At 36.8% G+C, this 20,510-nt stretch overlaps 1 protein-coding gene across 7 annotated transcripts in view; it reads right to left on the bottom strand.

Annotated features, from left to right (window-relative positions):
• CBLB (Cbl proto-oncogene B) overlaps window positions 1-20,510 on the bottom strand; it is a 215,759-nt gene that overhangs the window by 66,343 nt on the left and 128,906 nt on the right. For all 7 annotated transcript variants that reach the window (XM_032852101.1, XM_032852100.1, XM_032852099.1 and 4 more), the window contains one exon: window positions 10,069-10,272. In XM_032852101.1, the coding sequence (XP_032707992.1) occupies window positions 10,069-10,272 (204 nt within the window). The remainder of the gene's footprint in view (window positions 1-10,068; window positions 10,273-20,510) is intronic.

A 20,510-nucleotide genomic window follows, 5' to 3' on the forward strand; every position in this document is an offset into this window, starting at 1 on the left:
ATTATTATGGAAATAGCAAAACATTTGGTAGGAAACGTCAAACCCAGCCAGGCTATTATTAAAAATAGGACAAGAGAAAACCTCTCCAATTACTAATAAGATGAGAGTACTGACAATCCCAGAGATAATCAAAGTCAATTTTATAATATTTCTAACAAGATTTTTACTTAATGAATTTTCATATCTGAACAAGGTAGATCCACATATTATAAGGAAGATGAGAAGGACTCTTAGAAGGTCAACGTTTTTCTCTAAATGCAGAAAAATTAATAAAGGACACTAAGAAAACTTTTATCATTAAAATATAACATTTTAAGTATAGTTTCCTTGCTGCTAACTATCCTCTTGATTCTTTTCTCATGTTAATTTGTGAACATAAAACCTAGAGTCTTTTAAAGAACAGCATATATTGGGGCGCCTGGGTGGCTCAGTGGGTTAAAGCCTCTGCCTTCGGCTTGGGTCATGATCCCAGGGTCCTGGGATCGAGCCCCGCATCGGGCTCTCTGCTCAGCAGGGAGCCTGCTTCCCCCCTCTCTCTGCCTACTTGTGATCTCTCTCTCTCTGTCAAATAAATAAATAAAATCTTAAAAAAAAAAAAAAAAGAACAGCCTATACTGAATATTTTTCTGAGGGTATCCATTACAAAAATATTTATCACACACACATGCACTGATTCATATGCAAGTATGATTATGTTATCTATTCTGGAATACCTGTACCACTGTTCTTAGATAATAAAAAAAAACTTACATGAGGAATGTGATGTAAAAGCAATATAATCATGCCCTGCTTATCCACAGTCCCACTTCCAGAAGCTTTAATATGTAGGAATTTAGGGAGAAACTGAGAGTAAAAAAGTCCTCCCAATTTGATTTACAGATGCAATGCAATTCCAATCAAAATCCTGGCAAGTTATTTTGTCTGTATCATCAAACTTCTAAAGTTTGTACCAAGACAAACGACCACAAATAAACCAACATGATATTGAAAAACAAAGCTGGAGGACTAACACTACCTGACCTCAACATCTACTATAAGGCTACAGTTATCAAGGCTCAGTAGAATTGTCAAAAGGATAGCCAAATATTTCAATGAACCAAAGTGAAGAGTCCAGAAATGGACCCATATAAAAAGAGTCAACTAATCTGTGACAAAAGAGCAAAGGTAATACAGTGAAGCAGACAGTCTTTTCAACAAATGGTGCTGAATCAAGTGGACATCCACATGCAAAAAAAAAAAAAAAAATTTTTTTTTTTTTTTTGGACACAGACTTTGTACCTTCACAACAGTTAATAAAACCCCTAGAAGATAAATAGGAGAAATAAAGACGACCTTGGGTTTGGTGATCACTTTTTGGATACAACACCAAAGGCATGATCCATGAGAGAAATAAGTGGTTAAGTCAGACATCACTAAAATTAAAAATTTCTGCTATGTAAAAGAAACCATCAAGAGAATAAAAAGACAAGCTACAATATGCGGAAAAGACACATCTGTAGAGGACTGTTATCCCAAATACACAAAAAACTGTTAAAACCCAACAATAAGAAAATGACTGAATTAAAAATGGGCCAAATACCTTCACAGATACTTTTCCAAAGATATACTGATGCCAAATAAGCAGATATAAAAAGATCCCGCTCCTCATCATATACCATTAGGGAAATGTAAATTAAAACAATGAGATACCACAATATACTTCTTCCATGGCCCAAATGAAGAACACTGACAACACTAAATGCTGGAGAGGATGTGGAGCAACAGGAACTCCTATTCATTGCTGGTGTGAATATAAAATGATACAGCCACTTTGGAAGACACTTTGGTGGTCTTAGAAAACTAAACCTATGCATATCATACCGTGAAAGAAACCAATCTGAGAAGGTACATAGTATATGATTCCAACTATATGACATTCTAGAAAAGGTGGAGCACAGAGGATTTTTAGGGCAGTATTTGAAAATACTCTGCATGATACTATTTTAGTGGATATGTGTCATTATACATTTCTCCAAACCCAGAGCCAAAAGTGAATCCTAATGGAAACCATGGACTCTGTGTGGTAATCATGTATCAATGTAGGTTTATCAGTTGTAACAAATGTGCACCTCTGATGGGGAAAGTTGATCATGGGGAAAGCTACTACACATGTATGGGGATGGGGGTGGGGGTATGTGAGAAATCTGTACGTTCCCCTCACTTTTGCTGTGAATCTAAAATCACTCTTAAAGTCTTAAAATACAGAAATGAAACAAAACAAACAAAAAAACAACCAGCCCGCCATCCCCCGGCCCTAAACAAAGTCCTCAAAAGAGGGGGAAAATTTCTGCTGCATTTTTTCCTAGAAGAACATAATGTAAGGCACCTTGTTACCTCACTAAGCATATGCACATCTGTGTATAAAATGAGGTGTAGGGACGCTTGGGTGGCTCAGTTGGTTAAGCAGCTGCCTTTGGCTCAGGTCATGATCCCAGTGTCCTGGGATCGAGTCCCACATCGGGCTCCTTGCTCGGCAGGGAACCTGCTTCTCCCTCGGCCTCTGCCTGCCTCTCTGTCTGCCTGTGCTTGCTCACTCTCTCTCCCTCTGTCCCTGACAAATAAATAAACAAAATCTTTAAAATGAGGTGCAATATTTTAAATTATTATTACTATTTACATTCCACTAACAACTTCCAGAAATTTTCAGATATTACAAATTAGAAGCAGTGAAGAACACATAAAGGGTTACAAACTTAAACTTGAGGAGCTACTGAGTGGACGAAGAGTTGCCTTCCCTAAGGTTTGACAGGGAGCTGGTGGATAAAACTGCACTTTAAAGAAGGGCAAACAGCCTCACAAGTGGAATAACCCCAGAGACACTGCTCCATTAAAACGTTAAACACTGTTAACTACACTGAGCTACACTCCTTCCCCCTGAAGTACCTTAGGAGGACCTAATCCCCTGGCTTGTGACCAGCATCTACAGCCCTGAAATTTCTTTGAAGTGTATATTTTACTTTAAACATCTACATGATTTTTACATCCTGATCCAAATATTATATGCGATTTTAATTTAAATGTATGGCTCCCCTCTCTTCGAGAAACCTCCCCTGAAATCTCATAGCAAATGTAAGCTTCAAGAAGTACGTCAGGCTGATTGTAGTGGCTTCTTATGCCCTTTGATTCCCTCAGCCGCATAACCAATTTTGAAAAGTCAGGAAGGGTGACATATAACTCAGAAATATTTCCATAAAAATGGCTGAGAAACAAGAACATTCTGGGGATTAAAGGAATAAACTTCAGTCACTGAAAAATGCCTTCATGTGAAACCCATACTGGTTCGCAAAATACCAGGTATAGCTGGTGTGAACAACAAACAATTACTATTTAGTTACTGTGCTCTTCACTGTACTTTAGAGACTACTCAATTATTTCAATTTGCCTATGTGAAAAACAAGACTATTGTAAGCTTATCTAAATTATTTAGTGTTTAAAACAGGATTTCAGCTGACATGTTGGCAACTTTGCATTTTCTTTGAGTTTTAAACCTAAAGGATGATTTTATGATAAATTATTTGACTGTAGCCATGTCATGAAATTAAAACTATGTAGATATTAATACAGCAATGAAACACAACCGACCGCTTGCCAAACCACACAGTTTTGGTGTCCAGTTCTTTCTAAATGACGATAGCTAACAGTATCTAAAAGAAAAAAAACAAAAACCTTCCATAGACATCTCAAAAATACTGATCTTTAATTCTCAGAAGCACAGCAGTATCTCCTCTTAAATACCTATCTACAAAATAATATTAATTACAACTAATACTTAACATTTATTACATACCAACTCTGTTCCAACAGCTCTACATGTATTAACTCATTTACTCTCAGTAGGGTTTCACAGACAAAGTCACTGAGGCACAGGGAGTTAACTAACCAATGCAAAGCTCATCGATTATTAAGTGGAACATAAACCCAGTATGCTGGGCTCCAGGGAACTTAAGAGCACTGTTCTTCAGTGTCACCACTGATCATTCAGTTAAAACAAAACAAAAACCCCCTTCTCAGTGGCATACTGTGTGTCAGGCACTATGTAAATCTCTGGGAAGGAAAAGAAGGGCAAAGGCGAGGAGAGCAAGCGCTGCATCTCATCTCCAGACTACCATAAGGAGGCTGACTCAAAAGAGTCAAGTGCTTGCTTCTCCCAAACTACTCATTATTCAAACTATTTTAAAGCAATCTGTAACATCTTTGCAGTCACCTATAACATCATATAGACCTTGGACAAAGGCAGATTTTCCTTTGGTTAATCCCACACGAATAAAAAAAAAAGCGCTACTATTTTGCATGGAGGGCTCTAGGAAAATGAGTAAACAATGTAGTTAAGTGGCAAAGGAACCTGTTGACATTGGATTGTCTAGTGTCACCCATGGCCACCCGTACCACCCAGTGGGGGAGGTGAAGACCACTGGCACATAAGCAGAATAATTCTTCCTGGGTGGGACTGATCCATGGCTTGCTGGAGGTCTTGTATCTCAGGCCACTAAATGCCACAGGTTTCTCCCAGCCCTCAGTCACTGTGAAAATCAGAATGTCCTCACATATTTCTGAATACCTTCAGGAGGTAGATCTGCCTGCAGTTGAGAACCATGCCCTATATTTGAATGTCTATTGTTATTTTTGTATTTCACTGTTCTTGCAAGTTTTGTCTTTACTACTCCCACGTGGACCTGAGCTCTGTGGTCGGAACCCAAGTCACATTAAAACAGCAGCATTTCCCTGAAAACACTGATGTGTGCACGTGAACACTTTCCTCGGGTCCTATCCTCACACATTAGTATTGGGAAAAGCAAGAATTAGGTAATATATGAAGTTTTTAATTAGTAACATGTATTTTAACCAATGCTGGCAACATTAGGAGAATGTATAAAAAAGATAAAACAATAATTCCCTTGATCTCTGATTACACCTGTATTTCTTTTCACATGGCCATTCATTAAATTTTTAAATATGGCTTCAAGATAATGTAATGCTTAAGACCTAAGGAATTAATCTCAGTTCATATACATGTTTAATCTGTCAACATTTTCATTTTGAATGAAAATCTTTTTTTTTTTTTTAAAGATTTTATTTGTTTATTTGACAGACAGAGATCACAAGTAGGCAGAGAGGCAGGCAGAGAGAGAGGAAGGGAAGCAGGCTCCCTGCTGAGCAGAGAGCCCGATGCGGGACTCGATCCCAGGACCCTGAGATCATGACCTGAGCCTAAGGCAGCGGCTTAACCCACTGAGCCACCCAGGCGCCCTGAATGCAAATCTTTATTTTGTTTGTAATTTTACATATTTGGTGAAAAATATGTTCTATCAACATAATTGCTGAGGAACTGTTAAGATTCCTAAAACCTTTGACAAAATGAAACAAAACTTTGACTGACAATAGATACCTTTTCTTTGTTCTGATCTAACTGAAGTCAGAGAGAAGGACATGATCTTACCAATCGCACCCTAGACTTCATCTGAGGACTCACTCAGATCCAGTTATCCTAGAAATTCTGACAGCTTGAGAACTCAGGCAGTGGTACAATTTCAAGCAAAAATCTAAAACATCTTCTAGTTAAAATCATAAAATAGACTATTTCCAGGATGGTAACCCATATGCTGTCGTGTAGATTTATCCATTCTGTTCACTTCTGTAAGATTAGCATTAATATATTTATAAAACAAATAATAAAAGATATTCTATACGTTCAGTATGCAACTATTTATAAACTCCAGCTACAGGATATCACCATGGTAACAGGAATATACAAACAGCTCAGTCCTCCATGCTATGATAGAAGCATTACTAATTTAAAAAATGCAATATGTTTAAGACAGGCAAGAATTAGTTCATAATATAGTTGTCACCCTGCTCATAAACAGGAGAAAGATGGGTATTTGAAAGAGCAGACAGAAGAAAACTGAATCATTCCACTGGACAATGACTTACAGTCATTCAGGGAGTTGAGAGGATGAAATATTTTTAAAATGAATGAATGAATGAGTGAGTGAATGAGACAACAGAATAAAAAAACAGATAGGAAGAAGATTCAAGTCGAAGAGCTATTGTGTCAAAATGACAGTGTGATATTTATTATAACCTCAGCTGTAAGAACTGAATAGAGTCTATAATTTGGTATTTTGTACATTTATATTCAGCCTTCAGTTTGGAATAAAGAAAGATATGTAAGATCAGGTCACTCATTTCAAAGAACATATGAGCATGCATGTCCATTTACTATTTCATTTAATAAATATTTACTGTGTGTGTTGACATACCAGGAAACATAAAGAAAGAAGACACTGACACCAGCTTTAAGAATTAACAGACCAATGGAGAAGGTGGTCCTCTAAATAAAACAAAACAATCTCGTGTAACTCCTGAGACAGAAGTTACATATAAAGTGCTACGAGAAAATGATATCCTAGCAATGTTTTTCCCAATTACAAAGAACTGATGCTTGCATCTACACTAAAATTGAGATTTTACTGAAAGTTAAGTGGCAGGAATTTATGAAATATAAAATTTACAATCTGTTTAATTGACTAGAAGCAGATAAGTGCACGTGAAGATATTTAGTTGAAATACGACTCTTCAACTTAAAAACAAATAATTACGAGTTGTTTAAATTTCTCCAATATCTAACAACTGCCAGAAGGAAGGAGAGAAATCTGCAGTGGCGCTTTATGAAATGACACAGAGGACTGCCAACGAAGCCACTGAAGGGGGACTTCTGGAACAATGAATGTCTGAAACCACCATTCTTCTCTTGGTAAACTAAAAAGAAGTTCAGTGTAAAAACCTCAGCTCCCTTGACAGAAAGCTTCCCAGTGTACCAGGGAGAAGAAAACATGCCCAGTCTTGCGAGTGGGTGAGAAGAGGTGGGGACACCACGAGGGTCGCCCTGAACATTCTGCTGCACATCTTTTATGTCACCAGTCACTCCCTTTGGAATGCTAAAGCAGGGCTCAAGCTACAACATAGTTCAGTGGGAAATAGACCAAGATGGCAACTTTCCCTAAACTCCTGGAGGGCAGCTACCGCTCCCTACAAGCTGTTAAAGGATAGAGTTCTTGAAAGAATTCCTCTTAAGACCCCGCTCTCCTCCCCTGACATCAATCACCGCAAGAAGAAAATCCATTTAGTAAAGAAAAGTGAAATGCCTTTTTCCTAGCTAGGAAACATTACCTCCTAGGTCAGGTGAACTACTTGAGCTGCTGTATATTTCTTAAAGACTTTTCTGTCATTCCCTATTATCCATGCATTCAAGAAACATTCTTTATATGCTTGCTGTGTCCTAGACCTAGGGCTTGCAATCTTTTTTAAGGGGCTAGATAGTAAATATTTGAGGCTATGCAAGCTAAGTCAAGATGCAACAAACAAACAAACAAACAAAAACAAGGAAAGTATGTAGGTACTTATAAACTCATTTAAATATATAGCTGTATACAATGTAAAATCATTCTTAGCTCAATAAAAACAAACCAAGAATAATGGGCTGTAGCTTGCTGATTCCAGTCCTAGATCACTGTCAAATATCCAGGCCAAGCTAAGACCATTAGGTTATCAAATTAAAAGGAAAGGTCTTTTGCATCAAGACCTAGCTTCTTCCAATAAGAATCTACAGGGATGATCTAACAAAGCTCTGCTCAACAGAATTATCTATTGAAGAATAGATGTTTTTATTATATCAATAATGTCTACAGAAAACGGTCTTTATTTGTACAGGTCAATATGGTAGCCACTAGACATAAGTGGCTATTGAGCATTTAAAATATGTTCAAGGGGACTGAGGAACATTTTATTAAACTTTAATTATTTTAAATTTACATTTAAATCAGCCACATATGGCTAGTACACCAGAAAACAGTTTTAATAGTCATCATATTATCAATTGGCAGGTCTTAAGTGAATGTGCTTGGGTTTTTGGTGACCCATTAGGTAGGTGTGGGTATAAATATTTTTATAGGGCATAAACATTTTTAGAGTTTTATGTTTTTATCACCAGATCAAATTATTTTTAACTTCTGGTTAAAATTGTATTGGGGGGTCAGTCATTATTCATGATATACATTATATTATAGAACCCAGAGGATAGGTAGTTACACTCTATCAAGTACAATGTATGTGACATGATCCAAAGAGGGCAAAAGAGGCATACGGGGTGATGGCTCACAACTGGAGTTTTGAAGTTAAGAAGGTCTGGAATAAAGTATTGGTTCTGCTCTAGAGTACTGCTGGGATCTTAGGCAAGCAATTTCACCCCTTTCTTCCTCAGTTTCAATTGTCGTAAAATAGGACAGTAACACTAGCTTCTTCATTGGATTGGTGAAATAATCAAATGAGATTAAGGATTTAAGAACCCAGAACAGTGCCCTGCGACTGAAATCATCAATGTTACTATTTTATTATCACTATTAATTAAAATTAATATTGTATGAGGACTGTTCAAGCATACACCCTATACTCTGACTTAGTAGAAACCATTTCATGACTCAGCATGATAGAGAATGAAACATGTGGTTTGGGATATATCGCTGTATTGTTATCCAGAAAACATAAGTTAGACTCTGGTCTCTACAACCTACTAACATAGCCAAGTGGCATGTGTAGTCTGCACCTCACTTCCTTATCTGAAACATGAGAGGAATATTTACCTCTGCAAGTTATTCAGAGGATAAAAGTATGTAAAAAAGCTTTGCTCATAGAAAAGATACTGAGGAACAACTACTTCCTTTCTTCCATCTCTTGGGTCAAAGGAATTACATGCTTCAAAACTAAGTTGTCAGGATTAAAGGGTAGAATCAAGAATAGTTTCTCTGGGAGTTAAATTATGACATTTATGAAAAATGAGCTGAAGAATAGAAATAATCTCAGACGGAAAATGTCAGAGTAGCCATGTTGGTGATGGTGATATATCTGCACGTGTAAAAAATACCAAGGGTATACACGTCTTTGTTGAGCATGGAACCCAAGCGATGAATTTTGGTATCTTCAAGAAGCAGTAACCCAAATAAATGCTTCCTCTGTTTCCTGCACCAAAGGTTTTCCCACTACGGAGACAGATGCAAACGATCTGATGCCATTACATGTTATTATCACTCCACCTAGATGGCAAATAGGTTTCACGTCACCTGCCAAGTCCTAATGAATTACTGTGGAGGTTCTATAAGGCTGTGACCTCAGCGGGGATGAGAGCCATGATTGATTAGCCCTGTCTGCCATGAGTCAGGAGGAGGGCTGGGACGGGGCACCTTCACACTCTATTTGCAGATCCTTTCATACCACGCATTGCCATTTCTCTGATTTTGAGAACACAGAACTTCTGAGTGTAATCCAAATTTCATATATCTTTCTGTGCATAGCATAGAATAACCTGATACCTAAGAGTCCAGCTCTCTTAATCATTATCTTTCTGGCTTGTAAATTATTCAGTTGGCATTCTAGTTCATTGACTAGTCTTTTGTGAGCTCAGCTACTCCAACTGGGCAGTAGCATCCATTCTCAGTAAATTGACAAAGTCAATTTTCTGAGTCAGTAATTTTGATAAGCAAAGCACACTATGAGAAATTCACAAAGGTAAATCTCAGTGACTTCTCAGTCACATAATGGAAGACTGGCTTTCCTGGTAAGAAAATAACTCAAACAGATACTTCCTTTAGACTTCAACAAAGACTGTTTTTATTCAGTTTCATCATTTCCAATTTTTATATTTTGTCTTAAATTTTGTTTTCTTAATTCTTGTTAATTTTTTCTTCACAGATCTGTTCTTGCCAGTCTTAGACTATGTTTAATTCTATATGAAAGCTCTCACTATCTCTCATTTTGAAGTTTAAAACCAGCAGGAGTGCTTGGAGTAGATACTAGTTCTTTCTGTGTAGGATTTCATCAGCTTGTCAACATTACCTAGGTTCTCACTTTCCTTTTGATTCTTCCATCTTTCTTTCCCAAGCCCAAATCAACTCAGTTATAGCCTATGTGTGACAGCATCAGTCCTTTTTCATGTCCCTACACCACCCTGATGAAACCTGTGCTTTATCATTTTACCTTTCGAACATTAGCCAACCGATTCATCATCAGGGACTCCTCTCGGTCATCGTCATCATCTAGGTCCAGCATGGGCATTCCAAAAGGGTCGATGATGCTACAGCACCTGGAGCCTTCATCTCTTGGATCAAAGGGGTCCACGATTATGGGCTCCGTTCCTTTTATTTCACAGCGACAGAAAGGGCAGCCCTGGCCGTCTGACTCCTAAACAACAACGATAACAAAATGTGATCGGTCTTTACTCAAATAAAACAGTGAGGTACCAGTGTTCTTCAACTATAAGAAGCTGCAAACAAGAGGTTTTAGGGTAGGCAGCGAGAGTGAAGGAAGATCTGTCTTAAAGGAGTAATACAGTAGAACAGGGAGCCAACAAAATATATGATAAATGTGCAGACTCAGATTTTCAAAGAGAAACTTGTCTTAAAAAAAAAAAAAAAAGTTTGATGTGCCAAAGAAAAGGAGCCCAACTTTATTTTCCTGAATGTTCACTTACAGTTGTAATGTATCAAAACTTGAGACTCCTATAGAAAACTAGAAATTAAATCATTTCCCTCTTTACCAAAAGGCTCCAGTGCTAATTAAACATTCCATAAAAGACATTTTGGGGGCACCTGGGTGGCTCAGTCTGTTGAGTGTGTGCCTTCGGCTCAGTCAGGTCATGATCCCAGGGTCCTGGGATTAAGTCCCACATTGAGCTCCCTGCTCAGTGAGGAGCCTGCTTCTCCCACTACCTCTGCTTTCTCTCTCTCACATAAATAAATAAATAAAATCTTAACAAAAATACATTCAAAAAAGGACATTTTGATAAAAATTCATTACAAATAAAGTACTAGTATTAATTAAATAAACTATTCTGGAAAACTTCCTATGCATATAATTATGGCTAAATATTTCCATTTAATTGCCTAGGTTTTTAAAAAAATCTTGATTTATAATCGGTGGGAAAAAAATAAAGCAAACAGACATCCAGGAGCCATCAACTGTCCTGAAAGCCTGTCATTCTGGCATAGTTCATTTGGAAATAGACTACCAGGTAAAATATTAAATTTTACCCCTCATCATGCTTTCAGACTAGATAATACTAGGATCTAAAGATTCATGCTAATAGTTTTGCGCCAGAAACTCGTTTATTGGTAATTATTGAAGATTTTGTTCAAAGTCTCCCAATTCCATTTCTCAAAACTAACTGAATTAAGAATTCACGATTGGCTGGGAATACAACAAGTTTCCTCATCCTGCCCATAATGCTGACTTCTAGAGCTCGACGGGGAATGATACCACCACTTTGCTGTTTCTGCATTTTACCCTGAGTTTCGTAGTGTTATTTAAAAAAAAGGAAAAATCATAAAGTCATTTTAAGGCAAAAATGACATGAATTGGCACCATTTCAGAGAAGAAACAAGGGATGTGAAGAGAGCTAACACCCTTAAAGAAACCATCCGGTGCTTAACTCAACTGCCCCACCCACTTGGTATGACGGGAAACTGGTTATTTGCATGCCTCACATTGACGCTCTGACCACCAGTGGAATAGTACTTTTGCTCTCCTCTTACTGGACAATTGCTGGGCATCCACGTCTGGCAGATCCTGTGGTCCGTGGGTTATTCTTTTCCAAACATCATTCCGATTAAAGCGCAAGAATACAGAAGCAGACCATGATGACAGTGATGAGATGATACTGGTATTTATTTGGATTTTTACCTAGCATGTGACTGGGGACTGGGCAATTTTGGAACCTGAAGAATTTTTTTTTTCTGTTTTTCTGTCAAGTATTAATTGGTTCTCAGGTTGCCTAGCCTGATTAGGCAATCAATTCTAATTAATCACTTTGTTGACTAATGAAGTGAACATCTCCCTTTGCCACACACAGTGTCAAAAAAAGAAAAACAAATGCTCTTCGCACTAGTCAATGAAAAGAAAACACAACATTTCCTTATTCATCTACTGTTAGATAATTTGGGAAGGAAAGCTGGGAGAGTAAAGTAGGTAAACTAAGGTGGTGTAGAAATACAGGCAGGCTGATACAAAATCCTTTGACGTTTACTGCTATATATGCTTAACCTGGTAGGCTTCAAGGCAACTTAAAAATTTTGCTCTATCATTTTATAGATGATAAAACTAAGACTTAATTCTTTTATAGGACATTAACATTTCCTAACACAGGAGTAAATATTTAAGGAAAGCTAAATCTTTCTCCTGTCTTTTGATGACAAGAACATTAAATGCCAAGTGCATAGTTGAAATATGTTATCATCTAGATAAAATCCCCTTATTATTAAAGTCAAAAGGGATCCATATTCTGTGCCTGTGATAGGATTTTCTTATAGATCTATGTAAAATAATTTCAAAAAGATAGTATATCTGATATATAAGAGCAAGATGGGAAAGAGCTGATGTTCCCTGTGTGTCTTCAATGCACAAAGGTTGGAAAGTAGTACTCTGAGCCCTAAATAGATAAATCATTCATTCATACATTTTTTAAAAAATTACAGAAAACTTCAAACTTATGCAGAAGCACAAACAGCAAAGTCTAATGAATCTGTATGCACCTACCATCCAACTTTAACAATTATCAATTCTTGTCCAATCTGGCTTCATTGATACCTTCACTTGCTCCCTCCACCATTGGATTATTTTGAAGCACATGCTACACATTACATAAATTCATCCATAAGTGTCTTGGTATGTTTATCTAAAAATAGAAAATCTTTTAAGACCTAACTAAAGTATAATTACCGTAACTACAAATTAGTCGACTTGAACTAAAACATCAAAGTCGTTATATTTTTAGCACAGTGCCTGGGATGTTTATGCCACAGTATTCAGCTACAAAAGCTTCTCTTAGAACTTCCAAGGCCAATCTGCATGGTTTTGGTTTTTTTTTTTTTTGGTTAAGGATGACCTCCAGTTTAGGCCATCCATTTTCCGAGAGAAGGTAACTGACAAGAGGAGTCTGGAGAAGGGGAGAGGGAGAGGGAAAGGGCAATAATAGTATCTTGATGGCACCAAGGAAAGGAGTAGGAATAGTTCATCTATAACTAAATTAGTTTTTCTCCATCTCTGCCATCTGACAGTTTAATACTACAAACATTACTGATGTATATTCGAGTTGCTGTTTTAGGATTATGTATCAGAAAGCGTATTTTCTGTTTAGCTTTGTGTCTTTTGAAAGTTCACATGACCCACTAAATTAACAACAACAACAACAAAAATCCCCCCAAAAGCCTGAGCTGCAATGTACACCCACTTTGATTTGCAGACACGGATCACACTGAATCTGTCTCCTTAATGTATGACTTCACCCATCACTCTGTCTTTGTAAACTGACTACTGCCACATGCAAATTAAGTTTAACCATAAATTCTCAAATGTCACTTTAGTCCTCTGCTCTAGTTTCTGTCAGATGGTTGATTGAAGACACATGAAGAATGTCTTCAACAGACATATAACTCATCAGGACTGTGCCTCAATAATTAAAATAATGTTTCTGTCAATATATATTTAACGCAAGATCAAGGAACATATGTTAAGAAGAAAGACCAATAAGTAATTTCTAGTCCTCAACATATTCACATCCTGAGAACGTTAAGAGGAAGTACTTGGGACTCCATCCGTTCTGACTCTGAAGATTTTACTTCCTCGAATAAGAAACACTTCCAGACCAAAGACACAGAAGTGATCAGTGAATGCTACTCTCATCTGCAACTTAACAATATAATATGCTCATGACAAAATAATTCAGACTCCTATGACAACCATTAATACTAAGTTAATGATATTAAATATAACTTTAGGCAACCTGAGAACCAATTAACACTTGACAGAAAAATAGAAAAAAAAAAAATTCTTTAGGTTCCAAAATTGCCCAGTCCCCAGTCATACACTAGGTAAAAATCCAAATAAATACCAGTATCATCTCATCACCATCATCATCATGTATTGGTCAGCTTCTATATTCTTGCTGCTTAAATACTGTTCTGATGGATACTACCTCTTAAATACCTTCTTCAGTTTTTTTTTAAGATACACATTAGAGGGGCGCCTGGGTGGCTCAGTGGGTTAAAGCCTCTGCCTTCGGCTCAGGTCACGATCCCAGAGTCCTGGGATCGAGCCCCGCATTGGGCTCTCTGCTCAGAGGGAGCCTACTTCCTCCTCTCTCTCTGCCTGCTTCTATGCCTACTTGTGATCTCTGTCAAATAAATAAATAAAATCTTTAAAAAAAAGATACACATTAGATGTAGTCCAGTTTATTTGCTCTCAGGATGATTACTAAAAGTCACATTTTAATTTAAGGTTAATCACTTCATGGCTTCCCATATATTCAATATACAGAGAACCCTGAAAAATAACTAGGACTTCCTGAGTCTCATTTTGGAGTGCATTTTATATTTTTTACTGTGTGTGTATATATGTGCTTTCTGTATCAGTAACTTCTAATTTATATTACTTTGCTATATTTCACATAGATTTGAAGTTCCCATAAATCATTTGGGTAAAGCATGGAACAACTATAAATAAGGAAATAACTGGAAAAATACATACATATACTGAGCATAAATTGGGTCCTACAGAAATTTCCTAAATTCCTAAATTTCCTACAGAAATTCAATAACTTCTTGTTAAAAGAACGGGTGAAGATAGTTAATAGTAGAATAAAGAGACCCAGAGTGAAAGAGATGGTTGGTTTTGGGGCTCTTTCATGAGGAGCAATGAAAAGAAGATGTTGGTGAATCTAGACTCTTCTAGTTTTAATCAGTGAGGATCATGAAAACAGTAAATCAGAAAAAGAGCACAGTCATTCCAAATCTGGAAACATGAATTAGAACCCCACACTTAACAATTACTGCTGTGGGACACTACATAAGCCATTTCATCTTATTTGTGGGAATAAGACGGAATGTACAGCTTAAGGGATATCTCACAGATTAAGATAAGATAATTCAAAGTTTTCAAAGTGCTTGCAAATTTTGGCATAATTATTATAAATATAATTTCAAAAGCAAAAAAGTAAGATAACTGAGGAAACATGTTTATCATCTGAAAATAATCCACAAGAATTCCCAACTTATTATGAAATGAATACAATTTTAAAACCACAGAATCACCATTGTTCATAAATTAAGAAAAACCAGAAATAGGAGACAGCTTCGTAAGTGATACTATCAGTTACTTCCATTAGGAAAAATACTAACTAAAATCTCAGGCACTGTTGTAAGCACTATCCATATATTAACTAATATAACCCTATGAGGTAGGTACCATTATTATCCCCATTTTACCAGTGAGAGAGTGGAGAGTTAACAAAATTTGAAGGAGGTCACAAAGCTGAGCAGTCGTGTAATGAGCCTAGTCATTCCGTCACTAACCTACCACTATCCTACACGATAGCATCAGGAACTAGTGGTTCCTCAATATTGGATTCATAACCTAGGTTAAAGTTTTAAAATAGCTGCCTACTACTGATCATTCAAAAATGAAAAAAAAGTGACTATTATAATCAATATATATTGGTTGCTCTACTTGAAAAGTTTCAGCTTTTAATAACTTGTCCTAGTAATTAGAATATTCCTTGGGTGATATATATATGTATGTGTATATATATATATATATATATATATTTTTTTTTTTTTTTTTTTTTAAGATTCTGTTTATTTATTTGAGAGAGAGAGAGAGCATGAAAGGAGAGAGGTTGGCTGGAGAAGCAAACTCCCTGCTGAGCAGGGAGCCCGATGTGGGACTTGATCCTGGGACTCCACAATCATGCCCTGAGATGGAGGCAGTTACTTAACCAACTGAGCCACCCAGGCGCCCCTTGGGATATATTTTTTTTACATAGTAAGAGCTTTTAAAATGTTTGTTGCTAGAGTCCAATTTAAAATGTTAATGCATGAAGTTTATGCATTTGCATTCTAAAGATGTTTTATTTAATGGAGTCAACTTTTAAAACACCTACGGAAGGCCTCTGTTAGGACCAACCAAAAACCTTCCCAAATGCCAATACCTTTTACTGTCCAGGCACATCACGATACAGTCAGTATGAATTTAATGCAGTCAAGCATTCGCTCTACAGGGATTTTATTTTCTCCTCTTTTTCATTCCTACTGTCATCACCGTCATTCAGGAAATAATTGTAACATTTTTGGATGACTCAGGTAGCCCCTACATTACTCCCAAAGTGAAACAGGAGCTCCCAACATTTTATTTGATCACATTTATACAAAAAGACACAACATGTCATCAAGTAGAGAAATACCAATTTATAACCATCTTAAAGACAAATATAACCTTACAAATTTTCACTGAGGCTAGAAATGTGAAGGTTGGTTCCTTTTGAGGGAAGATACAATAAAAGATTATTCTTTGTGCCTTCAGTGTGATCATCTGAGCTGGCTTCTCACCTCTCTTACACATTTTTCCCCCGACAGTACTCTCTAAATACGGGACATCCATAAATCTCTTTAATCATATTCTGTATTAAAATCAGGGCTCACTGACTTTGTATAATTTTATTTTGAACATTCCAGATATCTTTCTTTTCAAATATTTGAAAACGATGCAGAAGACATAATCACAGGAAGAAATTAATTTTACTTTTAATTGAATTAAAGTCCTTGGCAGGAATTCAAAACAAGGCTGCATATCCAATTGATGTATGTATATCCATTTCTATTTTGAAAAGAAGATGTGAAGAAGATAGTTTGGAATTTGTGCCATCCGTAAGCTCAGAAGCCATGTTCTAGATTCCTCAGGTGGGGGAGGAGTTGGGGACCACAGTATGGAAACTTCCCTCACTTCACACCTCATGTGGTAAGCCTGCACCATCATGGCTGGGCAATATGCTACTACAAAAAGATGTGGAGGAGTTCTGGATGCAGAAGGAAAAATGTTTTTTTAAGAAAAATGTTTTGTGGAATAGCGAGGAGGTGAAAGAAAACTGCGAGTTTTATTGCCGCACCCAGAGTGATACTGCTTCAAAGGAGGTCTCCAGAGAGGTGATTATTCAACTTACTTAGTATTCTGTTCAAACTCTGGCTTGCTTATTCAATTTATTAAATAACACAGATGTTTCAGAAGGAGAAAAAAGTATGTGACACCTCTTCAGAGGCATGACTAATGGGCCATTAGGACAGAAATGAAAGGGTAACGACTCGCCGCCTGGAACAGCTAAATGACACGGCGACCATGCATTTCTGAGGGTTTCCGTTAATTACATAAAATTTCAGTTTCCAATGAATTCAATTAAACCAAAGTAGGGCAACAAATGGAAGGAAAAGTTGGTGAAGAATGACTTGCTAAAAATGCACCCTGGCTGAACACATAATGTTTTATGGTCAGGGTTTAATATTTCTTTCCTATTGGACTCTGACTGATTTATCAGAGCTTCTTGGCGGCCGCGCAACCTTTAAAATCCTTTTCCAATAAGCATGCCCATCCAAAGTAGCAAAAAGTAACAAAAGATGTCTCGAATCTATAATTAAATTTGAATGATAACAAGATGTTCATTTCAAGTAATGACTATTAATACCATGCCCCTTTATAAAACTTTCAGATTTAATTTTACCTTCTGGAGGGTCAGGCCTGGGTCTTGTGTTCTTCCTAGCTCAGAGATTAGTACAGAACCTGGGACACAGCAGCTGCCCAGGAACATTTCCTAAATATATGGATAAGTATATGGATTTGAGATGTTGCAGAATGATGGATAAAACAATCCATGTCTGTTCCCACCAAGTAAAGTAACAAATGATCTCTATGCCTAATTAAGTTTGAAAACAACCTGTCCTCTAATAGAAAAAATAAACAAGCATATAAAACAAAAAGAATGGATTTAAAACGGGGTGCCTGGGTGGCTCAGTGGGTTAAGCCTCTGCCTTCGGCTCAGGTCATGATCTCAGGGTCCTGGGATCGAGCTCCACTTTGGGCTCTCCACTCAGCAGGGAGCCTGATTCCCCACCTCTCTCTCTGCCTGCCTTTCTGTCTACTTGTGATCTCTGTCAAATAAATAAATAAAATCTAAAAAAAAAAAAAAAGAAGGGCTTTAAAGTCAGAAAATATGGACTCTAGCTCTGTACCAGTTTGAATAAAGAGAACACTGAAAAAGAGAGATATATTGCCCTTTGGAGTCATGTCCAGACTTCATGGTCATACAACATTTCCCATTGCATCTAACAGGTTTAGATACAACCTTTGACAATATCCTGCAGAACTATGAAAATGTTCACTAACTGTTTTTTTTTACTTCTCATATTCACCATCGATTAGCTGAAGTCCTGTGAGCAGCTTACTGAGGTCCCAATGTGAGGCTTTTAGAGTATCTGTGGTTTGTCACTGCATTTTAACCGGATTAACGTTGTAAGTTATAAGAATTTTGTTTTTATTAAGTAACGGGCATTTTGCAATAACATGCTTAAATGATTGTCAAACACTGCTACCCATATTATATAAAAACAGCCAAAACAGATCTGCTGGTTGGCAGGAAGCACCACTTTGTGAAATCTGTATGTAAAGGTAGGAATATTCAGGTTAACCCAAAGTGGAAATGTTCAAAAATTGATGCTTCCTTTAACTTCTAAGATCCCACTGAGATAGAACAAGTGTTGAATAGCACTTTGCAATTCGCAAACCTTGGCCTAAGAACAATTTTCTTCAGGGTAGAGAAAACTTGAACCAGGGATCACCATACAATGCTTCTTGATGTAAAAAAGTAATAAAGAGAAACTCACAGTTTTACTGCCTCTAGCTTAGTGCCAGTATTATTGCAAGTGGTAACAGTATAACGTGCCTCAAAAATAAGTAGACAAAATCAAAATGTGAAAAGTTGAAGGGAATCATCCAGCAGCTACTGAATGGAACAAATGGATCTTAGGTTTAAAATTCTTAGAACTTATTTTCAGATCTTGGGCATAATAAAAGGTATTTGAAAAAAATACAGATATTTTCTCAAAAAAAATGAACAGAACTAAGACATTTGATCTATTATATCAACAATTTATCCAATTTATCTATTTAACATCTTTTTAATGTAATCTTAAGTCTACTCTTTACACTACCTAGCATACAGTCCATAAACATTTACTAAGTACCTACCACGGAGGAGGCCGGTAGCACGCTAGAAGAAAGGGATTCCAATTAGGTTCTTGAAGAGAAACAGGTAAATACGTAATGTTTACAGTACAAATACAATGAGGTAAGAGTTTACAGGGACATATACAAAATGTATCAGAAGAATATTTATAATTACAGCATGTCTTGTGTGGGAAGAATTAAAAAAATAATGTTGAAATAATGCTTTTGAATATTTTTCATTAACCTATACGCAAAATTTTTGATCAGATTAAAATAATCACATTATTTGCTAGTAGCAGGAGTCTGATGAAATTTGAGCATTATTTCAACCTTCTGAGTATTTTTGTATTTGTTATTTTTTGGTTCCTACTTCACTTAGTAAACCACTACTTCTTGATGACCTTCTCTTGAAACTTTACTCAAAGACTAAGTCATCAGTGCTTGGCAATTTATGCACTTCCTCAATTTCTAAAAGTAAAACTGAGAAGTATTTCAGACTAATAAAGAAAAAAAAAAGTGAATGTTGACAATTTACAATATGATTGGGCACATCTTTACCTAAGGCCATTAGACCAATATGAAAAATCATGAAGTGAATCAAGGAACTGATTAGCTGCTGGCAAGAGGAACTGTACTATTTGGAGAATGCACAGTAATATACAGAAAAGCTGTGGTGATGTGAGGGACAAAGGATTCATAACACAGCCCTGGCAACAAGGAAACTCTCTTGGGTCTTTGGCATACAACGTACTTATTTATTGCAAAGAGTTCACAAACTTTACTACATAAAATGTGTTGTATTGTCCCTGAAATTGTAGAACATAGGTTTCTTTCAAGAAGTATACAAAAAGTAAAATAAAATCTGTTTTATATTCAGTCATACTCTCTTACTTACTCTGGGCTACAAGGTAAACAGCTACTCTGTATGATGCTTTCAACAATAATCTTTAGTGAGCAAAGATTTTGCCAAACTAATGGGAGCTTCTGACTTTTAACCTACTTAACTTCCAAATACTACGCAGATATCAAGTTAAAGCTGCTAAGTCCTGCCATAGGGACATATGCATGTCCTTGCTCCCAGACTGAGGCCCCAAGAGTAAAGGCCAAAGACATAGGCCATCTGTGGGGCCAGAGAGTACTGGGAGTTTGTTTCAGCCTAAAATTCTGGTCTCTTTAGGGTGAAATACAAAGTTTTTAGCTTCTCTGTACCGATGAGAACCATACCACCACTTCAAAGTCATAAGTCAACCCAAAGGGGTGACAAACACAACTTCCTTCTATTTATCCTGAGATACTGAATGGGTATCAGGTAAAGCCAATCATAACAGTCCCATCTGTCAGTCAGGCACTGAGTCAGTTTCCTGGAAATAGTTCCTATT

This window comes from Lontra canadensis, unplaced genomic scaffold, assembly GCF_010015895.1.
Source record: "Lontra canadensis isolate GAN:19392208 unplaced genomic scaffold, GSC_riverotter_1.0 scaffold6, whole genome shotgun sequence".
Classification (NCBI taxonomy): domain Eukaryota; kingdom Metazoa; phylum Chordata; class Mammalia; order Carnivora; family Mustelidae; genus Lontra; species Lontra canadensis.